The following is a 20,120-nucleotide window of genomic DNA, read 5'->3' as shown; positions in this document are numbered from 1 at the left end:
AGTAATATAAAAATTTACGCAGTATGAAGCGAACTGGAGATGATTGAAGGTATTTTGGGAGTGTTTTACGCTTTTTAATGTTCTGAATACAAATGATGCTTTTTTTTGTGATTCTCCCGACAAAAACCTAACCAGTGAAGATTAAAAAACCGGAAATTTTGATGAAAATTTGTTGAATTTTCCTTAATTTTGGTTTGCAACTTTGATTGAGGTAAATGGGTTTAGATAATGGTTTACTTGAAAAGAATTTTGAATATTGAAAAAAAGAAATCAACACGTGAACACTTGTTTTAGTCACTGTATATTCCACAGCTAATTAAATCACAAATAAACATAAATACTTTAATATCAGCGTACTAAGAATAAATATTTATTTTTATTTTCAGACTACATACTTCTACTCGTCTCATTAGTTGGCTGCTTTTCCAACAGTTTCAAACAAATTTAAACTCCCGTCCACTTGCGCGCTCACTCACTGAGGCACACGACTCCACGCCCACAAACCAGCAAACACACACACACACACACACACAACGAAGATGTCTGCGTCGCGCGCCAATACACCACCTACCGAGGCGAATGAGGCAACAACGCACAACAACAACAACAATAGCAGTAACAACGCCAATGGTGACACAAATCACAACAACAATGCCAAACTGAAATCAACACAAAATAGTGGCACCGGCAGCATCGATAAACTTTCACCCGATCAAGATATATTCATAAATCAAGCCGATGGCTTGCCCAGCCAACATCCCACATTGCCCGATGGCGAAGTAGACAGTGATAACGAACAGAACGAGCCTGTGGATCCAGATTCATTTGATGATTTGCCCACATCCATTATTGTGACGAACATACACTCGGAGGTGTTTACCAATCCAGCGCTGAAGCAGGAAATGGAAGAGCTCTTCCGCACCTTCTGCGATTCGGCGACCTTCCAATGGCTACGCAGTTTCAGACGTTTGCGCGTCAACTACGACAATGCCATAGCGGCGGCCAATGCGCGCATCAAATTGCATCAATACGAATTTAATAAGAAAACAGTGATAACCTGTTATTTTGCACAGCCGGTAACGCCAGTTTCGAATAAAAATCTGCAACCGCCAGCGCCAGTTAAACAATTCCTAATTTCGCCACCCGCTTCACCGCCAGCTGGTTGGGAGCCACGCGAAGAGAATGAGCCGCTGGTGAATCACGATCTGCTGGCGGCATTGGCCAGCTTAACGCCAGGCGAATCGCACGAACTGCACCCGCAGAGCGAGGATCAGCCGGGTATTATTGTGCATACGGCCATGTTGCCAGAGGGAGCTGTGACCACCGCACCCACACTGGCGGTCACACCGAAGCCGGCCATTGTGCAGACTAAGTGTCCGGAGCGCGCGTAAGAAGGAATCGGGGGAGGATGTGCTGCTGTCGCTGCTGGCGAACTCATTTTTAAGCCTAGGAGCAGGTGCTGAGCACTTGATAGTATAAGAATTAAAATGATTAAAGATAAAAAGTAATTAGTTAATGCAAACAGAAGTTTAGTGGTGCATATATATATGTATTATGTATGTGTACATAAAATAAAAACTGTTGTTAATTTTTGTAAACAAAAACCAATTGTAGCTGAAAAGTTTTGAATATGTAGTTGAAGTTACCACTGAGAAACTAAAGATTTCCTCTTGAGCCTACTTAACGATAATCTAAGTTATGTTCTACATATACATACATATGTCTAAGTGTACACATACATATGCAACTCTGTGTAAGCGCAATCCAATGACTATTTGAATTTTGAGTTATTTAATTACCAAAAATGTTTTGATTGTGAACAATTTTATTCTAAGCTACTAAAATGTATACAATCTATGAAGAAGTAAATTTGAATTGCGCAAAAATTCTTTAAAATAAAGTTTTAAGACACTCAACATTTTTACTTACATATAAAAAAAAAAATATCTACTACACATTTCAGTTATCAAGTTTAGATTTTCATAAATGAAATCTCATGCACATAAAATTGTATAAGAAAAAATTTCGATTTTTCGTAACAAAATAAAGTTTTTATGATTAAAGCACTCCATACATTATGCGCCTAATCTGAGTGGTGTTCGCGTTTGGCATGTCGACTTCTGCACACTTGGGCGTCATATATGTATTATTCAAATCTTCGATATTTTATAGCTTTCTCGCATTATTTTGATATTTCTAGCTTGCATTGTCGTGCGATTTTTTTCATAGATAATCTTGCAGTCTTGCAAACTAGGAAACTTCTAAGCAATTTCACCAAGAATTCATAAATGTTAATTCATTCCTCATTTATTTACAAAGTATGTATATATATTACAAATGTTTATTAAAAAAAAAAAGAAATGTAAGCAAAAGAAGTTTTCAAAGCGCCAGTTGTATCATGTTCTAACGATTTATTTTATCGTTATTTAGTTTTAACTATTTTTTTTTATAAAAATATAGTTTATTCTTTAACAATTACCGTGTAAATTTAAGTTTCAGACTTTATGCAAAATGTAATCAAATTCATCGAACTTGCGCAAAATTTGTAAGCTTTTTAATTAGATTTTTTAAAATGATCTGGAGTATGTGATTGTTTGGACCAATCAATTTTAGCATAATAAAGTGCCAGTTTGAGGTAGCTAGAACTTATCGTGGATTTTTCCCAAATTTTTTTTCCTGGCGTGCGTTTTCTTTCATATAAAGATGTTCGACGATTTTTATATGGAAAATATGAGCAACAACTTCAACAAAAAAAAAGCCAAAAATCAACGGTAAGTTTGGGTCACAAAACTGCATCCTCGAAATTTTTCTAAGGACTTAAATTCAAAGGCTTGAAATTGCACAAATTTGGAAATTTGAATCTATACGGGTTTGGTTAGGGAATAAACTGTATTTGTTAAAATATGGTGTGTATGTGTTCGACTCAAAAGTCTCATGCTTTAGTATGCCGAAGCGATTACAGTACTCTAATTGGGCGCTTAGTGTGCGGACGGACTGCCTAGGTTGGGCATTAAAAGTCACCCATGTCATTACATTAATAAATCTGTGGCATTTTGATAAAACAACTTATCTAAAAAGCGCAAGCTGCACGGAAGTCTTCATCGGTTAATTTATTCCATATCTGCTGTAACCAAAGGACTAATTTACTCCATTTTGAGTCCTTCATACACCTCCTTTTGTCCAACATAAGGCCTCTTACTCAGCAATCGAATAGACTCGGAACTGGTGACTAGGGCGGCCATTTATTCGATCGACCCATACAGTTTTTCTTTTTTTTATGTTTTTTATACAAACTCTAAGAAAAAATACAAATACAAAGACTTGCGCGCGCCGCATGTACTAAGGATTAAAGTTTTAAAACTAATGAATAAAAGTAAAGTGAAATAAATATGTACAAAATTAAAGTCTATAAAGGACCCTTTTATTACAAAAAAAACCTGGGTGACAATTATTCGTCGCCACCCTGTACACTGGCGCAAATTCATAGCCAAAATAGAGTCGAAACTAAAATTAATCACAACTTTTTGACAAAATGTTCAATAGAATGTGTTAAAAAAGCTGTAACTATTTTTAGAGTCTACTTTGTTTCGACTACGAGTACGCGCCGTTTTATTTTGGAAATATTTCAGATAAATACAATATTTAGGCCGCAGGAGTCTCGAAAGACGAAATATAGAAACTTTCTAAATTAAACTTTTTTGTTTTCGGTTTTTAAATTATGTAATGCATTAAATAATATTTTCATAAATTAATTAATTTCACTATTTGAAATGATATTTAAAGCTTTTTGTTTATTATATATATTAAGTTAAATAACCTATAATTTTTATACACCAGCCTATATCCAAAATTTCCAAGCTTATTGGTTACTACATATAAACTTATAAACTAATAGTGTCCACCTTAATACTCGAAATCAATCAACAAATGGCAGTTATTTAAAATTTATAAAGAACTTCAATAATTATGTTGAAACAGTTTTACCGTTTTTTAAGCGATTGTAGGTATGTATGCAAATAAAAGTAACACAAATACATACATGCATATTCAGTAATTAAAAAAAAAGAGTAATTAAAAAATTAAAACAAGAATTTAATTAAAGGAAGTATAAAGTAGATAAAGAGATTAAGAAAAAAAAAATGCATATGCAGTTGAAATAAAATTTAAAATTAATATTATGTATGATAAAAAATTTGAAACAGATGTTACTAAAAATTCACCTAGATATGGAGATGAGAAGTAAAAATGTATAATATAAGCAACAGTAATACACTTTAAATAATAAAAAATAATGAACAAATTTAAAAAGAACGAAATGGATTTGCGCATAACTGTTTACGTGTGTATGAATGTAATCACTGTAAATATATGAAATTTAAATTAATATGTATAACGAAATTGTGATTAAAATTTTAAGAACGTTATATATGTATATTGATTGTATAATATGTAATACTATGCTAAGTGCTAAAATTGTTTTCTTAATAAAAATTATAATGAAGTTATATTGGAATTCTAAAAACTTAGTTCTTGCTAAATCCGCATAACAACAACTCTTTCTTTTTGGTTTGTAATTTTCTGATTATTTTGGTATGAAGTACTTTGGTTTATTTAGAAGTATTTTTGCAAAACAATTTCGAATTCTTTTTTACTTGCAGTATCTAGATGAGATAAATGAAAGCATAAATCAAAGGACACTACAAAAAGCTTTACAATACAAGTTGGACAACATATTTACATCCCTCCTAGGATATAGACTGAGCTTAGAATATCTGTGTGGAATGTTGTATTGTTCTTGCTCTGGCTCCTCATCTTACTCAGTTTTTTGCTTCACCCACGGCACGTTGGAGTTTTGCAATCTTTGCTGGCACTTCCCAGACCCACATACTTCTGGTATATGTGCATAGATGTGCCTTTACATAATTCTTTATTTCACCATATACTCGCAATGGAGTTAACCATTGGAGAATACTGTTAACTGCTTCTGTCCACCTTTCCATCAAATCTGCTAACCATGCGAGCATTTTGCCGCAGTGAATGCTCCTTTCCTCTTTGTATGGTCCTCGGCCACGTAACATTCGGTAAAATAAATTAAAGTGTGTTTCATCCATCCATTTTGTAATGTAATGGAATGGATGATGTGAAAAAGAAAAGAGAAATAGGACATTTAAAAATTATTCTTGGACCGAAGTTGATTAGACTGTCATCTAATCCATACAGTTTTTTTAAGTTAGAATAAAATAATTAGACAATTGCCAAATTTTACATTTCGCTAAAGCGAGTGAGTGTGCAGGGAGAGTATTCGTACTTTATTTCCCTCTTCTCGCTTAGGAAAAAAATAGTTGATAGCTTTTAATTCGGTCAGCAAAAGTAAAAACATGTAATTTTCAAAGCCTGCCTTTGAGTTCGCACCTTTTTCTTCATTTTACCCAAAAAGAGCTGCGTATGAAGACAAATTATGGACAAGTAAATTTTATTTGATTTTTTTTATAATAAAGTGTTGTACTTACTTACATATCCTACAATATTTGAACAACATTTTCATTGAAAGTCACATTTTGGTAAGCTGAGAGCTATTTTGTACCAATTGTGGTAGGGTAAAAACAAAATTTTGAGTGGCAACACTGGTGATGAGTAACACCTCCGATTTCAGTTTGCCGAATAGAAGGCATTTCTGACATCTAGGGTAACCAAGAGGCAGTATTCAATTGTACCGCTATTCCAGCGCTTCCCGGCTATTGCATTCACCGCAATGGCTTTAACCAGACGTACTGCATCGATGGTAATGCGCTCCAGGATCTTGCCTACCGTATCAAGCATATAAATCGGACGGTAAGCAGCTGGATGGCGGTTTGGTTTTCGAATGTGCAGAGAGAACTTTACTTATGATTGCTTACTCAGGCCAACCTAGCACCTTTTGGTAAGGGTGATACAGCGTTGAATTTCGGGATTTGATTTCGTTTATTCGTGAATGTGTTTTTTTTTGTTAATTTACATGCATTCTTCAATCGTAATTCAATAGTAGACGAGTGGTAAGTAAGTGGTCCATACTACCTCTTGCTATTGTCCCTGGTTCGATTTCTGGTCCGCGTAAGATTCAGAATTGCAAGAAAACGTAGGAGAAGCTCGCCAAAGACTTAAATTCTTTTATTTTATTTTTACTTATTTGATATAAAAAACGAAATTTACAATAATTAAGATGGCATAGCAAAAAATTTTGCAAGAAAGAACAAAATTCCTATTAAAACAAAAACTAGAGACTTGCACAGTCCTATTTTAATGTAATGTACCACAAAGGTACTATGCCAATTTAAAAAGAAAAAAACTTTGGTATTCATGAACTAAATTCAAGTAAGAAAATTCCGATTTAGATGTACTACTTATGCTCTTTCAACTTAAACTTTTCAAAAATGATAAAACGAAAATTATGTACAAAACAAAAATTGCAAACAATATTGGTTGGTTGAAATACTGCATATGTGTGTACAAATTTTTTTGTTTTATTTCCGTGTGATTCGGAGTAAAACATGCAAACATGCTGAAATGACTAAAATAAATAACAAAAAAACTATACTTAAAAATGCATAAATTTAAGCACAAAAAATAAAATTTCATCGAAGAAATCCCAGTGTGAAACCTGATAGGTATTCCTGCATATGAGTGCATGCGAAAAGCTGAAATCTCTGAGTGGACGATCTCCTGCTCATCTCCGTTGCAAACTAAAAATGTACCAATAATGGCAGTTGTTTATCTGTTAATGTGTAAGTACGAATACTTGCATTTTAAAGTTGTTTAGTTATAAGAAAAAGTTGTAAAATAACCATAACTGATACATATATGTATATGTAAAAAAGTAAATTAATTATTTATAACGATAATTAATTATAGATATTTAAAAAAAAAATATTCAAATAATAAAGTTAATTCAAAATAAATAATTTATCAGTGTAGAACTAAACTAAACTTAAATGGATTTCATTGCAACTATGCAGAATTATTAGCCTTTTGAAAAGTACAACTTTGTCTCAAATATAAAATGTTTGTGGCTATGCAATTTACTTCTATCTTCAAATTTGAGATAGATGTGAACATTTTCTTCATATGTATATGTACAGCAGAGCTGGATAATACGGTGTTCACATTAGGCGATTTTACAGACAACTTTTAGTTGATAGAAAAAATCGCCTTGTGTGAACGGCCTTTCAACTCCAATCGCTTCCAATGAAGTTGGGGTGCAGCCAACTTTTGATTGCAAAAATTTTAAATGATTTATTTTTTTTTCTATAAATGAAGAATTCATAATTTTTACGATGACACGATTGAACGTCAGAATTTTCACCACTGTTGCCAGGTAGTTGAACATAGAAATAATCAAAATGGTTCTCGAAAATCGTCCATTGTATTGAAAAATCGGCAACGCAGAAAATCTTAAAATTCATAGTGTCCGGAAAAAATTTGGGCAGCTGATTGTTATACGAAAAAAAAATAAATGTAATAAAACTTTTAAGAATTACTAAAATTCACATTACTTATAACAGAAATATGTTTAATTGCATTTAGACAAATAACATACATATTATTCAATGAACTAAGCTGATAACAAAATTTCCTGCTAGAAATATTTATTTAACCCTTGTGTGTTGGAGGTAAATTCCAAAAAAACCTTAGAATTCAAAAGAAAGGCCTGAAATGAGAAGTTTGGTATCTACTTATAGAATACTTTTAGAATACATATATAAAAATCTTTTAGTTTGGGTTAAAGACTTTTGTGGTATAGTGTTAAAAGCCAAATAATTTTCCCGAAAACTAAAAAAAAAATGGAAAAATTCCCACTAAAACAACTGGCAATAAAAAACAACTGCATACAATGAAAAAATCGTCGTTTGCTTGTCGAAAACGTCAAATCGTCAAGACAGTTAAAAATCTTCCAAATGACGGTCAAATCGTTAACCTGGCAACACTGATTTTCACTACTATTTAGAAAAACCTAAATTTGCCTACTCTTAGCAAACAGCTTAACGAATAAATCACGCAGTTTTAATTTTTGGTACCTTTTTTGTTTTATTTAAAATTTTAATCAAAATATTTTTATGTATATTTTTAATATTTTACTTTTATTCGTGTTTAACAAGGAATGTACTTTGTGTTGCAACTCTTCGAAAGCATCGTTCATTAAATATTTGTTAAAGGTAAATATGTTTTTTGTATATACATATACATATATATGAAAGCATATCTTTCGATTGAAGTTAACAATAAAGGCAATTATGTGTATGCGAAATGGCATGCAATGCTAAGGTGAGGAAACAGTTTGAAAACATTCTACTACTTAACGAAACATGTAACAAAAGAAAAATTAACGAAAAATTAACGAACATACAGAGTATCGGCAGATTTAATTTGGCATAGCAAGTGCAGTCGCCCTCCCCTCCCCTCTACCCCTCACTTCCAAATCACTTCCTGTCGATCGTTCTCAGTGGAACCATCTGTTCGGGATCATCTGGATAAATACTATCTTTTCTGGGTTTGCGTCCCGCGCACTGCGCAAACCACGTATCGCCCTTGCCATAGTTTTCGCCATCTTCCAGCGATTCGGGCATCGGTTGGTTCATTGTCTCCGGTAGGAACATAACCCAGAACCCAGATAGTAGCGCAATAATTCCAAATAGCACAGCAGGTATTTTCGGATCAAATGAGTCGAGCAACGTAATGAGTGGCGTAAGTGCGCCTGAGAAACGCGCGCACATGGAACCCAGACCCATGGCCGAGTTGCGCACGACTGTTGGGAACAGCTCGGCCGAGTAGTTGTAGATCACAGCAAAAGAGCCGGCAATGAAGAGTTTGCCCATCATCACAATGGCCGTTGAAGTGGTGCTACCTTGGGTAACAAACGTGGCCACAATACAACAAGTGCCGCCGGCAAGCATGAGCAAGCTGGTTATGGGGCGTCGTCCCAGTCGATCCAATACAACCATAATCGTAAAGTAGCTGGGCAATTCCACGAGACCCATAATGAAGAGTATCAGATAGGGGTCGCCGTACAACTTGCCGGCGCTTAGCGATAGGCCATAGTAGACCAATGAGTTGGCGAACCAACAGAGACACACGTTTATGGTCTTAATGCGCAAGTTTGGCGTACGGAAGAGGTCACTCAAACCGGCCGACGTCTTTTCCTCCATGGCGGACTGCTGATTGGACTTTTGGATGTAATAATTCTTATCGACCGGTATGCCGGAGCCATTAATGCGCAGACCTCTGATCACAATATCAACTGCCTCTTCGGCACGGCCTTGCATCCATAGCCAGCGTGGCGATTCGTCCATCCACCACCAATGACCGACGAGCAGCAGACCGTGCAGGCCATACACGATTTGAAGCAGCTGACGTTCCTTGATGAGGGCGCCCCAGCCGGCTACTAGCATAATGCCAGTAGCGAAGATAGCCTGCAAAGTGAACGTCAAACAGTTATTTATTTACTACAGCAATTACGTGCATACATATTTTTGTTAAATCTTAAATGACAAACCTGAAATGCAATACCGCAAACGGTACGTTTGCTTGCGCCCACCAGCTCCATAGTCAGCACGAAACCACAAATGTAGGCGCCTGCCGAACCGAAAATGCCCAGAAAGAAGCGCGTTACCATAAAGGAGAAGTACTCGGGTATGAAAGCCACAGCAACACCAATAACTAACTGCAACAGCGCCGACCAGCAGAACACTGTTTTGCGTCCAATCTTATCGGCTAGGCCACCCAAAGTCACAGCACCGGTAAATACGCCCAACATGTAAACGGTCTGCATAATCGAACCAAGCCATCGGCGATCGCAAACGAAGTTCCAATCGATAGCACGTGAGTCCTTATAGTAGGTACGATCGTAGACATAGGATACGCAAGGCACCGTGTTATTCGCTGCATCGTACATGTGACAGTTATCGAGTTCACCGCTCGGTTTCAACGGTATGGCTGCGAGTATTTCGGACGAGTTCCATGGTGTGTACGAGTAGCTGCTATTGTCTATGCCCTCAATGAAGCAACGGTGCTCTGGCACGGCAGCAACTGTGACTAGCGAGAGCATATGTAAACCGGCCGTTAGGCCAGAGAGTACGTGCAGAAAGAATTGTATAGCCTGGTAACGTCCAAACTCGCCTGGAAAATAGTATAATCGAAATGCATATAATTAGATTGTGCGGGGAAAGAAGTATACTCTTGGTGTACATAGTTATAATTTATGATTTTTGAACAAATTATAAGTCGTTAAAACTCTCTCGGGCTTTTTCATAAGTAATATAGAGTGGTGCAGATCTTTGACAGCAATTATTTCTGATATGATAAAGATTTTTTTCGAGATTTGGTACTAAAGGCTTTGGCAAACCTGGTCATGGAGGGATACACAGTTGAACAGTGCGTAAAAGTTATCCAAATACTGATGCTGTGGGAGCTGCTAGGACGAAGTGGAGGTTGTAAGTGCGCCGAGCAACCTGGCTTTTCTATTCCTCGTCTTTCACAGAAATTGGAACTGTCCTACGGCACACTATGAGGGGATGTGTCTTACTCCTTCCGCAATTTAAGGGTCAGTTCGTACAACAACTGAAGTCAGCTGATTATTCACAGTATTGTGGATATGCTTTATTGCAAGCCGTCAAGATCATCCGATTTTCCTCCGCTCAATTTATATTAGATATAAGGTAATCTTAAAGAGAGATCGTCTACCAGGCTTGAAAGCTTTACATAGAATCATGCCAAGGGAGTGCTAATTGCTTCACTGAATGCCGTAGATCTTTGAAAGAGATAAAAACCTGTAAACCGGATTATTGATGGTAATTGCTAAGGCGAATTCATATTAGATGCTAGCGGCGGCACAAAACAAAAAACTACACTAACAAATTAAATTGTTATTGTACGAATCACAACATAGAAAATTTGCAATAAATACATGATTTTGACAAACAGTACAACCACAGCGAAAATCTAATTTCGCCGGTAACATCACCTTATATGGGTAATTGCCGACGATTTGGTAAAACAAGTTACGAACGTCCACACCTTTCCAGGAAATTACACGGTAGATACATCAATGGCCACCTTCAAACATTTTTTAGAGAATACGTGACTCAAATAGCGGGCGAATGCTGGCAAACCAATAATTGCTTCAGCCCTATTTTGGGGTTTGTAAGTAAGTATTTCTTCTCCAACATAGAAAGTTTACAAATGAATAACTCCGAATTGAAAAAGTTACCTAACTGAAAATTAATTATTTATTTGCACTTCCCTAGACTAAAATTGTATGCGCTATAAAACCCAGAAGTATTCTAAAGATTCAGATTAAAAATTTTTAAGTTTTGAAAACTTCCTAAATTTGTCACATATATTTATATAGTCTTTGTCAAAGCTTTGACAATACTTTTATAGAAAAATTTAACTTAAAAAACATTGTGTTTTCATACTAATCGAAAATTTGAAATTTTTGTATAGAAAATTATGGGAAAATTTCACGATATTCGTTTCGTACGAAAACACGAATACGCCCCTGTGAATATTTGTTTGACTCACTGTATGTAAATAAATATATAAGAGCTAATTTACTGCGTGGAAAAGTCGAGCATCAGAATTGTGTACATACATATGTACATACAGTGTTGTGCAAAACAAATGCAACAACTTTAGTTAGATTAATGTTGTTGCTGTATTTTTTAAATACCTAAAATTGCTTTAAAATAAATATATTTCATTTGCCATTTATTGGCGAAAACAACTGCTCCAGACTTGGTTGGCAAAGGTGCATAACAAAAGTAACAAATCAATATTCTATATAAGAATCCTTATTATTATTAACCACAGCAACTCTGAGGGGCACTAACACAAGTAAATTATCTTTGTTAGGAAGTGCAATGTTTTCCCGCTCATTTTTTAAGGCTTGGAACAGTTTATTCTGACTTCAGTTCCATAATATTCAATAATTCCGACGCCTCTACGCTTAACGCACATCCTACAGTTCAAAGGATCAAGACGTTAACCTCCACTGCGCCGAACTGTGCACATCCCGTTTAATGAAAGTTTTTTATGAATAATTTTTAAACTGAACTTCGACCGATTTCCTCCAACTGGATCGTTTACAAGTGAAAGGCATTTCTTTTTTTAACCGACTTCCAAAAAAGGAGGAGGTTATCAGTTCGTCGGAATATTTTTTTTATTTTTTTTTTTATGTATGTTACCGCATAACTTTGGACCACGTCAACCGATAATTCTGTTTGCATCGGAAAGGTAGTGTCTCAGAGGTGGTTCCATACTAATCTGGTTGAGATCCGATCAGTGGATCATGAGATATATATATATATATTTTTTTTTATATGGGAGTTGAAGTCGGTTTTTTTTTGCTAAAAATTACTTGTTTAAGAGTTGAATCAAAATTTTATATGATTAACTCCGACGGGATGTGTATGTATGTGTGAGTATTTTCTATTTTTCTTTCAACAATCCACTCAAGGTACAAACAGTTAAGTGGAGTGTGTCCCATTTCCAACGTAAATATGTGCAGACATATGTATGTACATCTCCATGCGATTTGTTTGCGTATTGATTTGGCGGCCTAATTAAGACCAATCAACGCATTTTGTAAACAAAATTGTACAAACAACCACTTGTAATACGCAAGTATTTTGTGAAAAAAAAAATGCAATCAATCTATGATATGGATTCTAAATATGTACAGGCATACATACATACATACGTACTTACATCCACATATGTATAAAATTATTTTTTTTTTGTGAGTTATCGCCTGTACATACATTCATATTGCGATGTAGTAAACATCTATCATTCTTGCATATATATGTATGAACATACACTAGGGTGCACCACTAAAAACGTTGCCGGTTTTCACAGGAAAAATATTGAGATTTACCGACCGATTTGAAAATTTCTCTAATTAGCTAAATTTTGATTCCGTTGATAAAATTTTTAAACATTTTTACGCGTACCTTTTAAGCGAAAAATCTTCTATCTTCTGATATGCTTTTTAAGAAAAAAATATTTTTAAAAAGTAACTTCATTTATAAAAAACTAAAATTTTGGAGGTATTTTCAAATAGGTTAGCTCATGTTAATCATAATATTTCACCCAAATATTTTGCCGGAAGTTTTAAAATATAATATATTTTATGTTTCTATATACATAAAAACACTACCGGTATTTTTTTTTCATTCTTATTTTGAGAGTGATGCACCCTAATGCACATACATATATTTAGATTGTATGGTATGTATGTACATATTACCATTGAGAACATAAATCGAAATGCAAATATTCCAAATCAATTTAAGGCGTTTAAGTGTTTACTGTTTGCCATCGTAATTGATTGAATTGCAGCGGAGCATTCAATATTTAAGTGTTAGAAATTCTACATACAATTCGCTTTATAAAACGCTTGAATTACATGGAGAAAAATGGTTGCTTATTTATTTTATGTCAAGTTTTTAATTGCAAACAAATGGCTAAATATTATAGATGAATATAATGCTGCAAATAATTACTATTTTTACGAACATTTGATTACTATTGTAGTCACCACTTAAATGGTGAACCAAACAATATCACGTCATTCAAATGTCACTGATAATACTTGTTTACAAATATATAGATGATAAGATTCATATCGTGAAATTGTTTAGCAAATAATAAACTTTGTTCCATATAAATTGCTTATTAACGACTTCCAAAAAAGGCAAAGGTCATTAATTCGCCGGAGTATTTTTTTTATAAGTATATATTTTATCGTATAACTTTGGATCACGTGAACCGATAACTATTTTACTCCGAAAGGTAGTACCTCGAGAAAGGTTCTTTAACAATTTGGTTTAGTTTTAATCATTGTACATGAAGAAACTAACGGTACTTCTAATTTTGTATATGAGCATTGAATGCGGTGGTTTCTTTGCTTAAAAATTTCTTGTTTTTGTATTTTATTTCACCTTATTGATTGGACATTATTATAAATAACCTCGAAGGACTTTAATCAGATTAGTAAAATTCCTGGACTAATGGCAAAGACAACCGTATTTGTATTGATAATGATAATTTCAATGATACTGGCAATAGTAATGGTAATACTAATGGTAATAATTATAATGGTAATAGTATTGATAAATATATTCGTAATGATATTGGTAGTGGTGGTTGTTAATGGTAATTGTAATGAAAATGGCAATAATTATTTTTTATAACTCTTGTAGTTTCAAAATTTGGTCGAGATCTTTGCCAAAGAATATGGGTCTAAATCACGGTATTCGAAACGACTCGCGTGCTTTATTGAAATATTTATAGAATCCCTTGGGCGGATACAGCGCCAGTTAAGAAGATCTGGATCTGACCTGCATTGTTGGTTAACTAATACAGCTTTAAGCAACAATACTTATACCCAGTAATGGTTCTATCATATCTCGATCCGAAACCACCATACTACGTAAATACTGACTGGAAGGCATCGAAAGGCTGCAGGGAGGCAAAACTCATATTGCCATCCATCTCATTGACATGAAAACAGTACAATGGACTGTGTGAATTTTGCGTGCTGTTTTCTTCGCGAGTTGTTTTGTGCCTGGTTCCGATAAAATAAAAAAAGTGTTCTATAGGAACGCCAATAGAACTGCAAACTAAGTAATTCGTGAATTACCCTGTTTCCACTACACACAAATTAGTAATTCGTTTGGCAGCTCTAGTTCTTGTTCTTGTTCTTCGCTATTTATTATTATTTTTGTGTACTGCAAATATCGAAGATGGAGCTTAAATTTAAGTTATCATCAACAATTTTAATTTATATAGAGAATATTTTATTAATATTAGAAGTGCCAGCGAATGGAACCAGGCCCGTGAAAACTTCGATATATTTCCGATAAATATTAGAGAAGGCACCGATTCATAACACAAATGAGGTTATTCGCTCTCAAAATTTTGTATGGCGAATAAAGTAATTCGGAAATTATCAAAAATCGACGCAATTCAAAATCGCAAAAATCAGAATAAAAAGTTGAAAACTAAGATGCAACTTCGCAGATTTTTTATAATTTTTACACAAAGCTTGAAATATGAATTTGTATAATTTTGATAATGAGCTATAATTTTATAAAAAATTATAAATATTGAATATACAAAAGACAAATAAGCAACATTTTTTTTTTAAATTTCGCGTTGCTTTTTTTTTACCACTGTACTTGTGTATATGTATGTGACCCATATCCATATCCATGTAAAAGAGGAAAACGACATAAATTCTAAAATGCCTTAATTATCTCTATTTAGTAGTCATCCCTTCCTAAATTACCACATTTCATTAATTTGTTGAGAAATATTAAAAAATAAAAAAATAACTGATATTTTTACCTATGCAAATTTTTACTTCATACATGCATACATAATTACTTTACACCAGTCACAAGGTCAATTATAAAGAAATATTTCTATAAAGATTATATCAGCATAATTTTAAATTAAAACGATTTTAAGGGTAAATAATAGTGTTTTTTTTTCAAATGATAGTTACAAAGGACTTAAAAATTATTTGGTATTTTTTAGAGCAATTTTATACATTAGTTTTTATCTATGTATATTAAAAAATTTTTGCACTGTTGTTTTAGTTCCAACGACATAGTTATAGTGCGCAATTCATCAAATGCGGAGTCAAATGTCCCACCAGTCCCAATGGAATGACCCACATATGTATGTACCTACATACATAACTGTCGACTGTGGTGGCATTGTAAATTAATTAAAAAATTTAGAATTCTATTTTTAAATCAATTACATTCTATGAAATCAATATCAATATCACACCAACAAAATAAATGTAATCGAATGACTGTGTTTTTTCAATTAAATATACTACTTTCGCAATTTATTGCAAGCGAAGGCAAAGGTTGTGCAAATGTCAATTTGCTATCAAAACTGCAAATCATTTATAAATATTATTTTCATTCAATCAAACGTGACGCTTTTACCTTTAACAATTCGTAATAATTAAAATGTACTTAGAAAATTTATAAAGATTACTTTGCATATTTCACACAAAATAAAAACGCCATTCGCAATAGTAGCAAATGAAAGTTTAGTTTATTTGCTTATTGTTATGATTTTGACATACATACATATATACATACATACCTACATACGTAAAAGCATCGCATTTTATTTAAGAAACTAACTTGACCGCAAACTACATACATATTTTCTATTTTTCCATATAAACATGTAAATAAATTGAAAAATTAACGCGTTTATTGAAAAATTGAAAGGTGAAAAACAAACACCGTAATATTTCTAGTTGAAAAACATTGCGGTTTCAGTTAACCATTACCACAAATTGTTATTAAATGCAAATTTCAAGTCAAGCTCCATTATTCGCCAAAGTGAGCAGTAAGTCAACTGCGAGATAAGAAAAACTGTCAATCTGCCATCTGTTGAGTAAAAATGATTCATTAAACTTGTTTTTGAATTTAATTTTATATGCACAAACACGTGCAGGCGTGTAAGCAAATTCATATACATACATACATAACATTTTTTTTCTTCTTTGAAGTGCATTTATAAAACCTTTTAAAAACAAAAGTTATTCATTTGCTAATTACTTCTAAACACTTATTTTTAATAAACACTCAAACTAATTTATTGATGTAGTAGTTGTTTTTAAATACTTATAGGTCATTACTGAGTAATCTACCGACCTAGGTATGTACTCCCCTTTTCTCTCGGACTACAGAGCTCCTCAGGGAAGCATCTTGAAAATAGGAAAAAATCGTTGATTTCGCTGATAAAATGCCACAAATATTAAAAGTACACCAACTAAGTAGTTTTTGTTTTGTTCGGAACTGCTCGAGCCCCCCCCCCCCCCCCCCCCCCCCCTAACTTTCAAATTTTCCTTATATATATATAAAATAGTACCCTGAAATGTCAGCTTAATAGGGTCGAGCGCACATTACATAACCAGCACCACATATGTATGTATGTAAATCCACATTCCAAACATCGTACAAAAATTATACAAATTCAACAAACTTTAACCTTTAAGCGCTATTTCCAGCTCCCAAGAAAAACGAAAAATTCATATAAAGTGACGCACAATAAATGGTAAAGAAATTTTCTTCTGTCAAAATTTCTTAAATCAGTTTGCAGCTGTCAAGAAAAAAATGCTCATATATTTATTTCTTCAAGAAAATTTACAACAAAAGCAAAGTACTTTTTCGAGCAACAGAAATAATGAAAAATATTTCCTGCGATTTTTCTTGAGAGCTGATTCTAAGTTTTATAGCCAAAAACTTTAAAACTTTTTCTTCAGAATTTTTAGAAAAATTTTGGGGACGCAGTTTTGTAGCCCATTAAATTAGTAGATGCAAGTGTAAATTTCAAGATCCTAGGAAATTGCGTGGATTTTTATATATTTTTTTTTTAGCTGACGGCGTTGTGCATTTTGCTGCAGATTACTGCGCTAAGCAGTTCAGAGTAGAGGCTAACCGGATTTACATAGCTGGACACACGTGGAATATCACCATCGCTCTCGAGTGGAAGTAGCTCCTTACGCGGCTACCAACGGTACAGAATAAAATACTACTGTAGTTTAATCCAAAGCGGGCTTACTAAGTGAATTTCGTAATTTATCATTTCTATTTTAAATAATGCGAGTGCACTCGACTGATATCCCTGTTTCCCTGTATTCTTAAAGGGGCACAGTTGCAGATATTTTCCCACGACGTGGATCTTCACTGTCTCCACTGCTGCTGGGTATAAGAGATTTGGTAAATTGATTATGTAATAGCCCTTTGCAAAAGAGTGATTAAAACATATTTAGGGCGATTAAATAATACGAAATATGTAAAACATAGCTTTCGTCATTGTGACCTTATCTGGCTTTAAAATAATCAATTACATTTCCTTTATGTTGCTAGTAAACATACATACATTTGTATGTATGTATGTACATTAGACTGACCACAAAAAAATGACAGCGCTTCTTTTTTCGACGCTCTTGACTTTTTAGCTTCCATTATGGCTAAAAACTATCCCCTGAAAATTTGGTGCAAAACTATGAAAATTTAGAGGTCTCGCGTGGACGTTTCGTGCATCCGCCTCGAGGCTTAAAATTACTCTTCCTTCAATCCGTGGGCGCATGAAATCCCTATTCAAAGTCGCTGAACATGTTGGGCGATACAATTTTTCGATATGGCACAGACATTTTGAGATATTACGAAAAAGTTTTACGAAAAAAATTTTGCAATTTTTATTAGTAATATTTATAGCCACAACTTTGACCAAAAAAAGGAGTCCACGCAGAGACTACTACGTTCATTTTGGTTTGAGACATTACGAAAAAATCTAAAAAAAAGATAAAAAAAATTCTAAAATTTAAAAGTTGAAAACTCCTTAGGAAAAATTTACCACTAGTACTATTTATAGCCACATCTTTGGCAAACAAACAGAGTCGTCGCAGAGAGTATTGCAATCATTACTTCTCGAGATATCGGAGCATACACACATATGTATACTAGGGTGGTTCAAAAAAAAAGTAAAGTCGGAATTTTAATGCTCTCAGCGACAATATTTCTGGTTCTCTTCAGGACACTTCCAATAACAATACCCATCTGTTTATTTAACCATTTTTTATTACTAAAGATTTTTTATTGGTCCCCCATTGCATTTTCTGGGATTTGTGGCGGATCTATAACATACAGTTACTATGAAAAAAAATGGTTAAATAGACAATCGGCTATTATTATTGGAAGTTTCCTAAAGAGAACCAGAGTTTTCCGATCGCAAAATATCGATTTTCAAGAATTCCATGAAAATTTTGAGCGCTTTGGCCGACTTCTAAATATTTTGTGATTTCAAAATAAAAAGTTTGGGTATATTTTTTTCGATATAGAATAATCCTAAGGGATGAGAGCATTAAAATTCCGACTTTACTTTTTCACCACTTTTTTCACTTTTGTATTACCCTAATGTATATACCTACTACATATTTATATTTGTTTCAAAATTTTTATTCTACTAAACATATTGCATACAAGTACATACGTAAACACATATTGCTCATTTGCAAAAAGACTGGCATAACTGAAAAAATGGAATTTTTGAACAAATTATGTAAAATTACTCGTTGTATTATGCTTCATATTGTGTAAAAATTTCGTGCTAAAATCATATGTAGTTTTCGCGTAAGAAACAAATTTTGAGCACTTGGAGAGCAATTTGAAAACGCGTCTTCTGAAAATTACCGTTTTTTTTTTAACTAATGACAGTCTAATACTAAATGAGCCGTGCATATCGCTCATATACGTATGAGCATATATGTATGTATATATATATTTTATTTCACGCTCTAAATTAGTCTCATTGTCGGCACGCGCGTAAATTGGATAAGAGACCTTGAAACTAAATTATAAAAATTTAATTACAGTTTTAAACAATTTCAATTATTACTATAATTTGCAGACGTTGTATGTATGTATGTATGTAAACAACATGCGTACACCAGTATCTACATACATATGTATGCATGTATGCCTGTCGATTATACATATTTCGATTATTGAAATGTATGGATATATCTAAATATATATTTTGTATCTACCATACTCCAATTACATTTGTAATCATGCACCTACATACATATGTATGTGCTTTTGTATAATACGTATAATAAAGCTTTAGCTGCAGCACGTACGTTCTTTTGTTATGCACCTAAACAACCAAGACCTACTTTGAAGCATTGAGTAAAAATATAATCAATGATTGAACTAAGCGCCTATTAGTTGTTTTATTTCTGGTGAAGTTGCAACGTTTTTTGTTGTAATCGCATACTTTGTTCATATAAATACATACATTTTCTTCAGTCATCGAGGTCAGTACTTCTAACACATACGCAATATCGAACTCTAACATCTGAACGTCAATTTTTCATCACCTCTATACACGTCTTTGGAACTCACTAGAGAACCGACTAGACTAAGGCTATTAAGTAATGCACTGCATTCTAAAAAAGAATTAATCTCTTACTATAGTTGTTTATAAGTTATTAAAATTAATAATTAATATTTTTTTCTTTCTTCGTCCTGTTTTCTTTTCTTTTCCTT

At 33.6% G+C, this 20,120-nt stretch overlaps 3 protein-coding genes across 3 annotated transcripts in view; 1 reads left to right on the top strand and 2 right to left on the bottom strand.

The window, feature by feature from the left end:
* The window catches only part of LOC118738710 (protein sarah), a gene marked incomplete in the record, with an annotated part of 154,592 nt that overhangs the window by 26,373 nt on the left and 108,099 nt on the right, over positions 1-20,120 (bottom strand).
* LOC118738705 (protein sarah-like) lies at positions 371-1,839 on the top strand. The gene has a single exon (XM_036469629.1). It carries the CDS (start codon positions 540-542, stop codon positions 1,389-1,391), a length of 852 nt encoding a protein of 283 aa, XP_036325522.1. The 5' UTR covers positions 371-539; the 3' UTR covers positions 1,392-1,839.
* Positions 8,036-10,220, bottom strand: LOC118752395 (organic cation transporter protein-like). Its single transcript, XM_036487290.1, has 3 exons — positions 10,208-10,220; positions 9,527-10,149; positions 8,036-9,443 (listed from the first exon to the last, which is right to left on the bottom strand). Exons 1-3 carry the CDS (start codon positions 10,218-10,220, stop codon positions 8,454-8,456), a joined length of 1,626 nt encoding a protein of 541 aa, XP_036343183.1. The 3' UTR covers positions 8,036-8,453.

This window comes from Rhagoletis pomonella, unplaced genomic scaffold, assembly GCF_013731165.1.
Source record: "Rhagoletis pomonella isolate Grant_MI unplaced genomic scaffold, Rhpom_1.0 Rhpom_scaffold_00001, whole genome shotgun sequence".
Classification (NCBI taxonomy): domain Eukaryota; kingdom Metazoa; phylum Arthropoda; class Insecta; order Diptera; family Tephritidae; genus Rhagoletis; species Rhagoletis pomonella.
The sequence above is the reverse complement of the archived record's forward strand: the minus strand, read 5'-3'. Positions and strand labels throughout refer to the sequence as shown.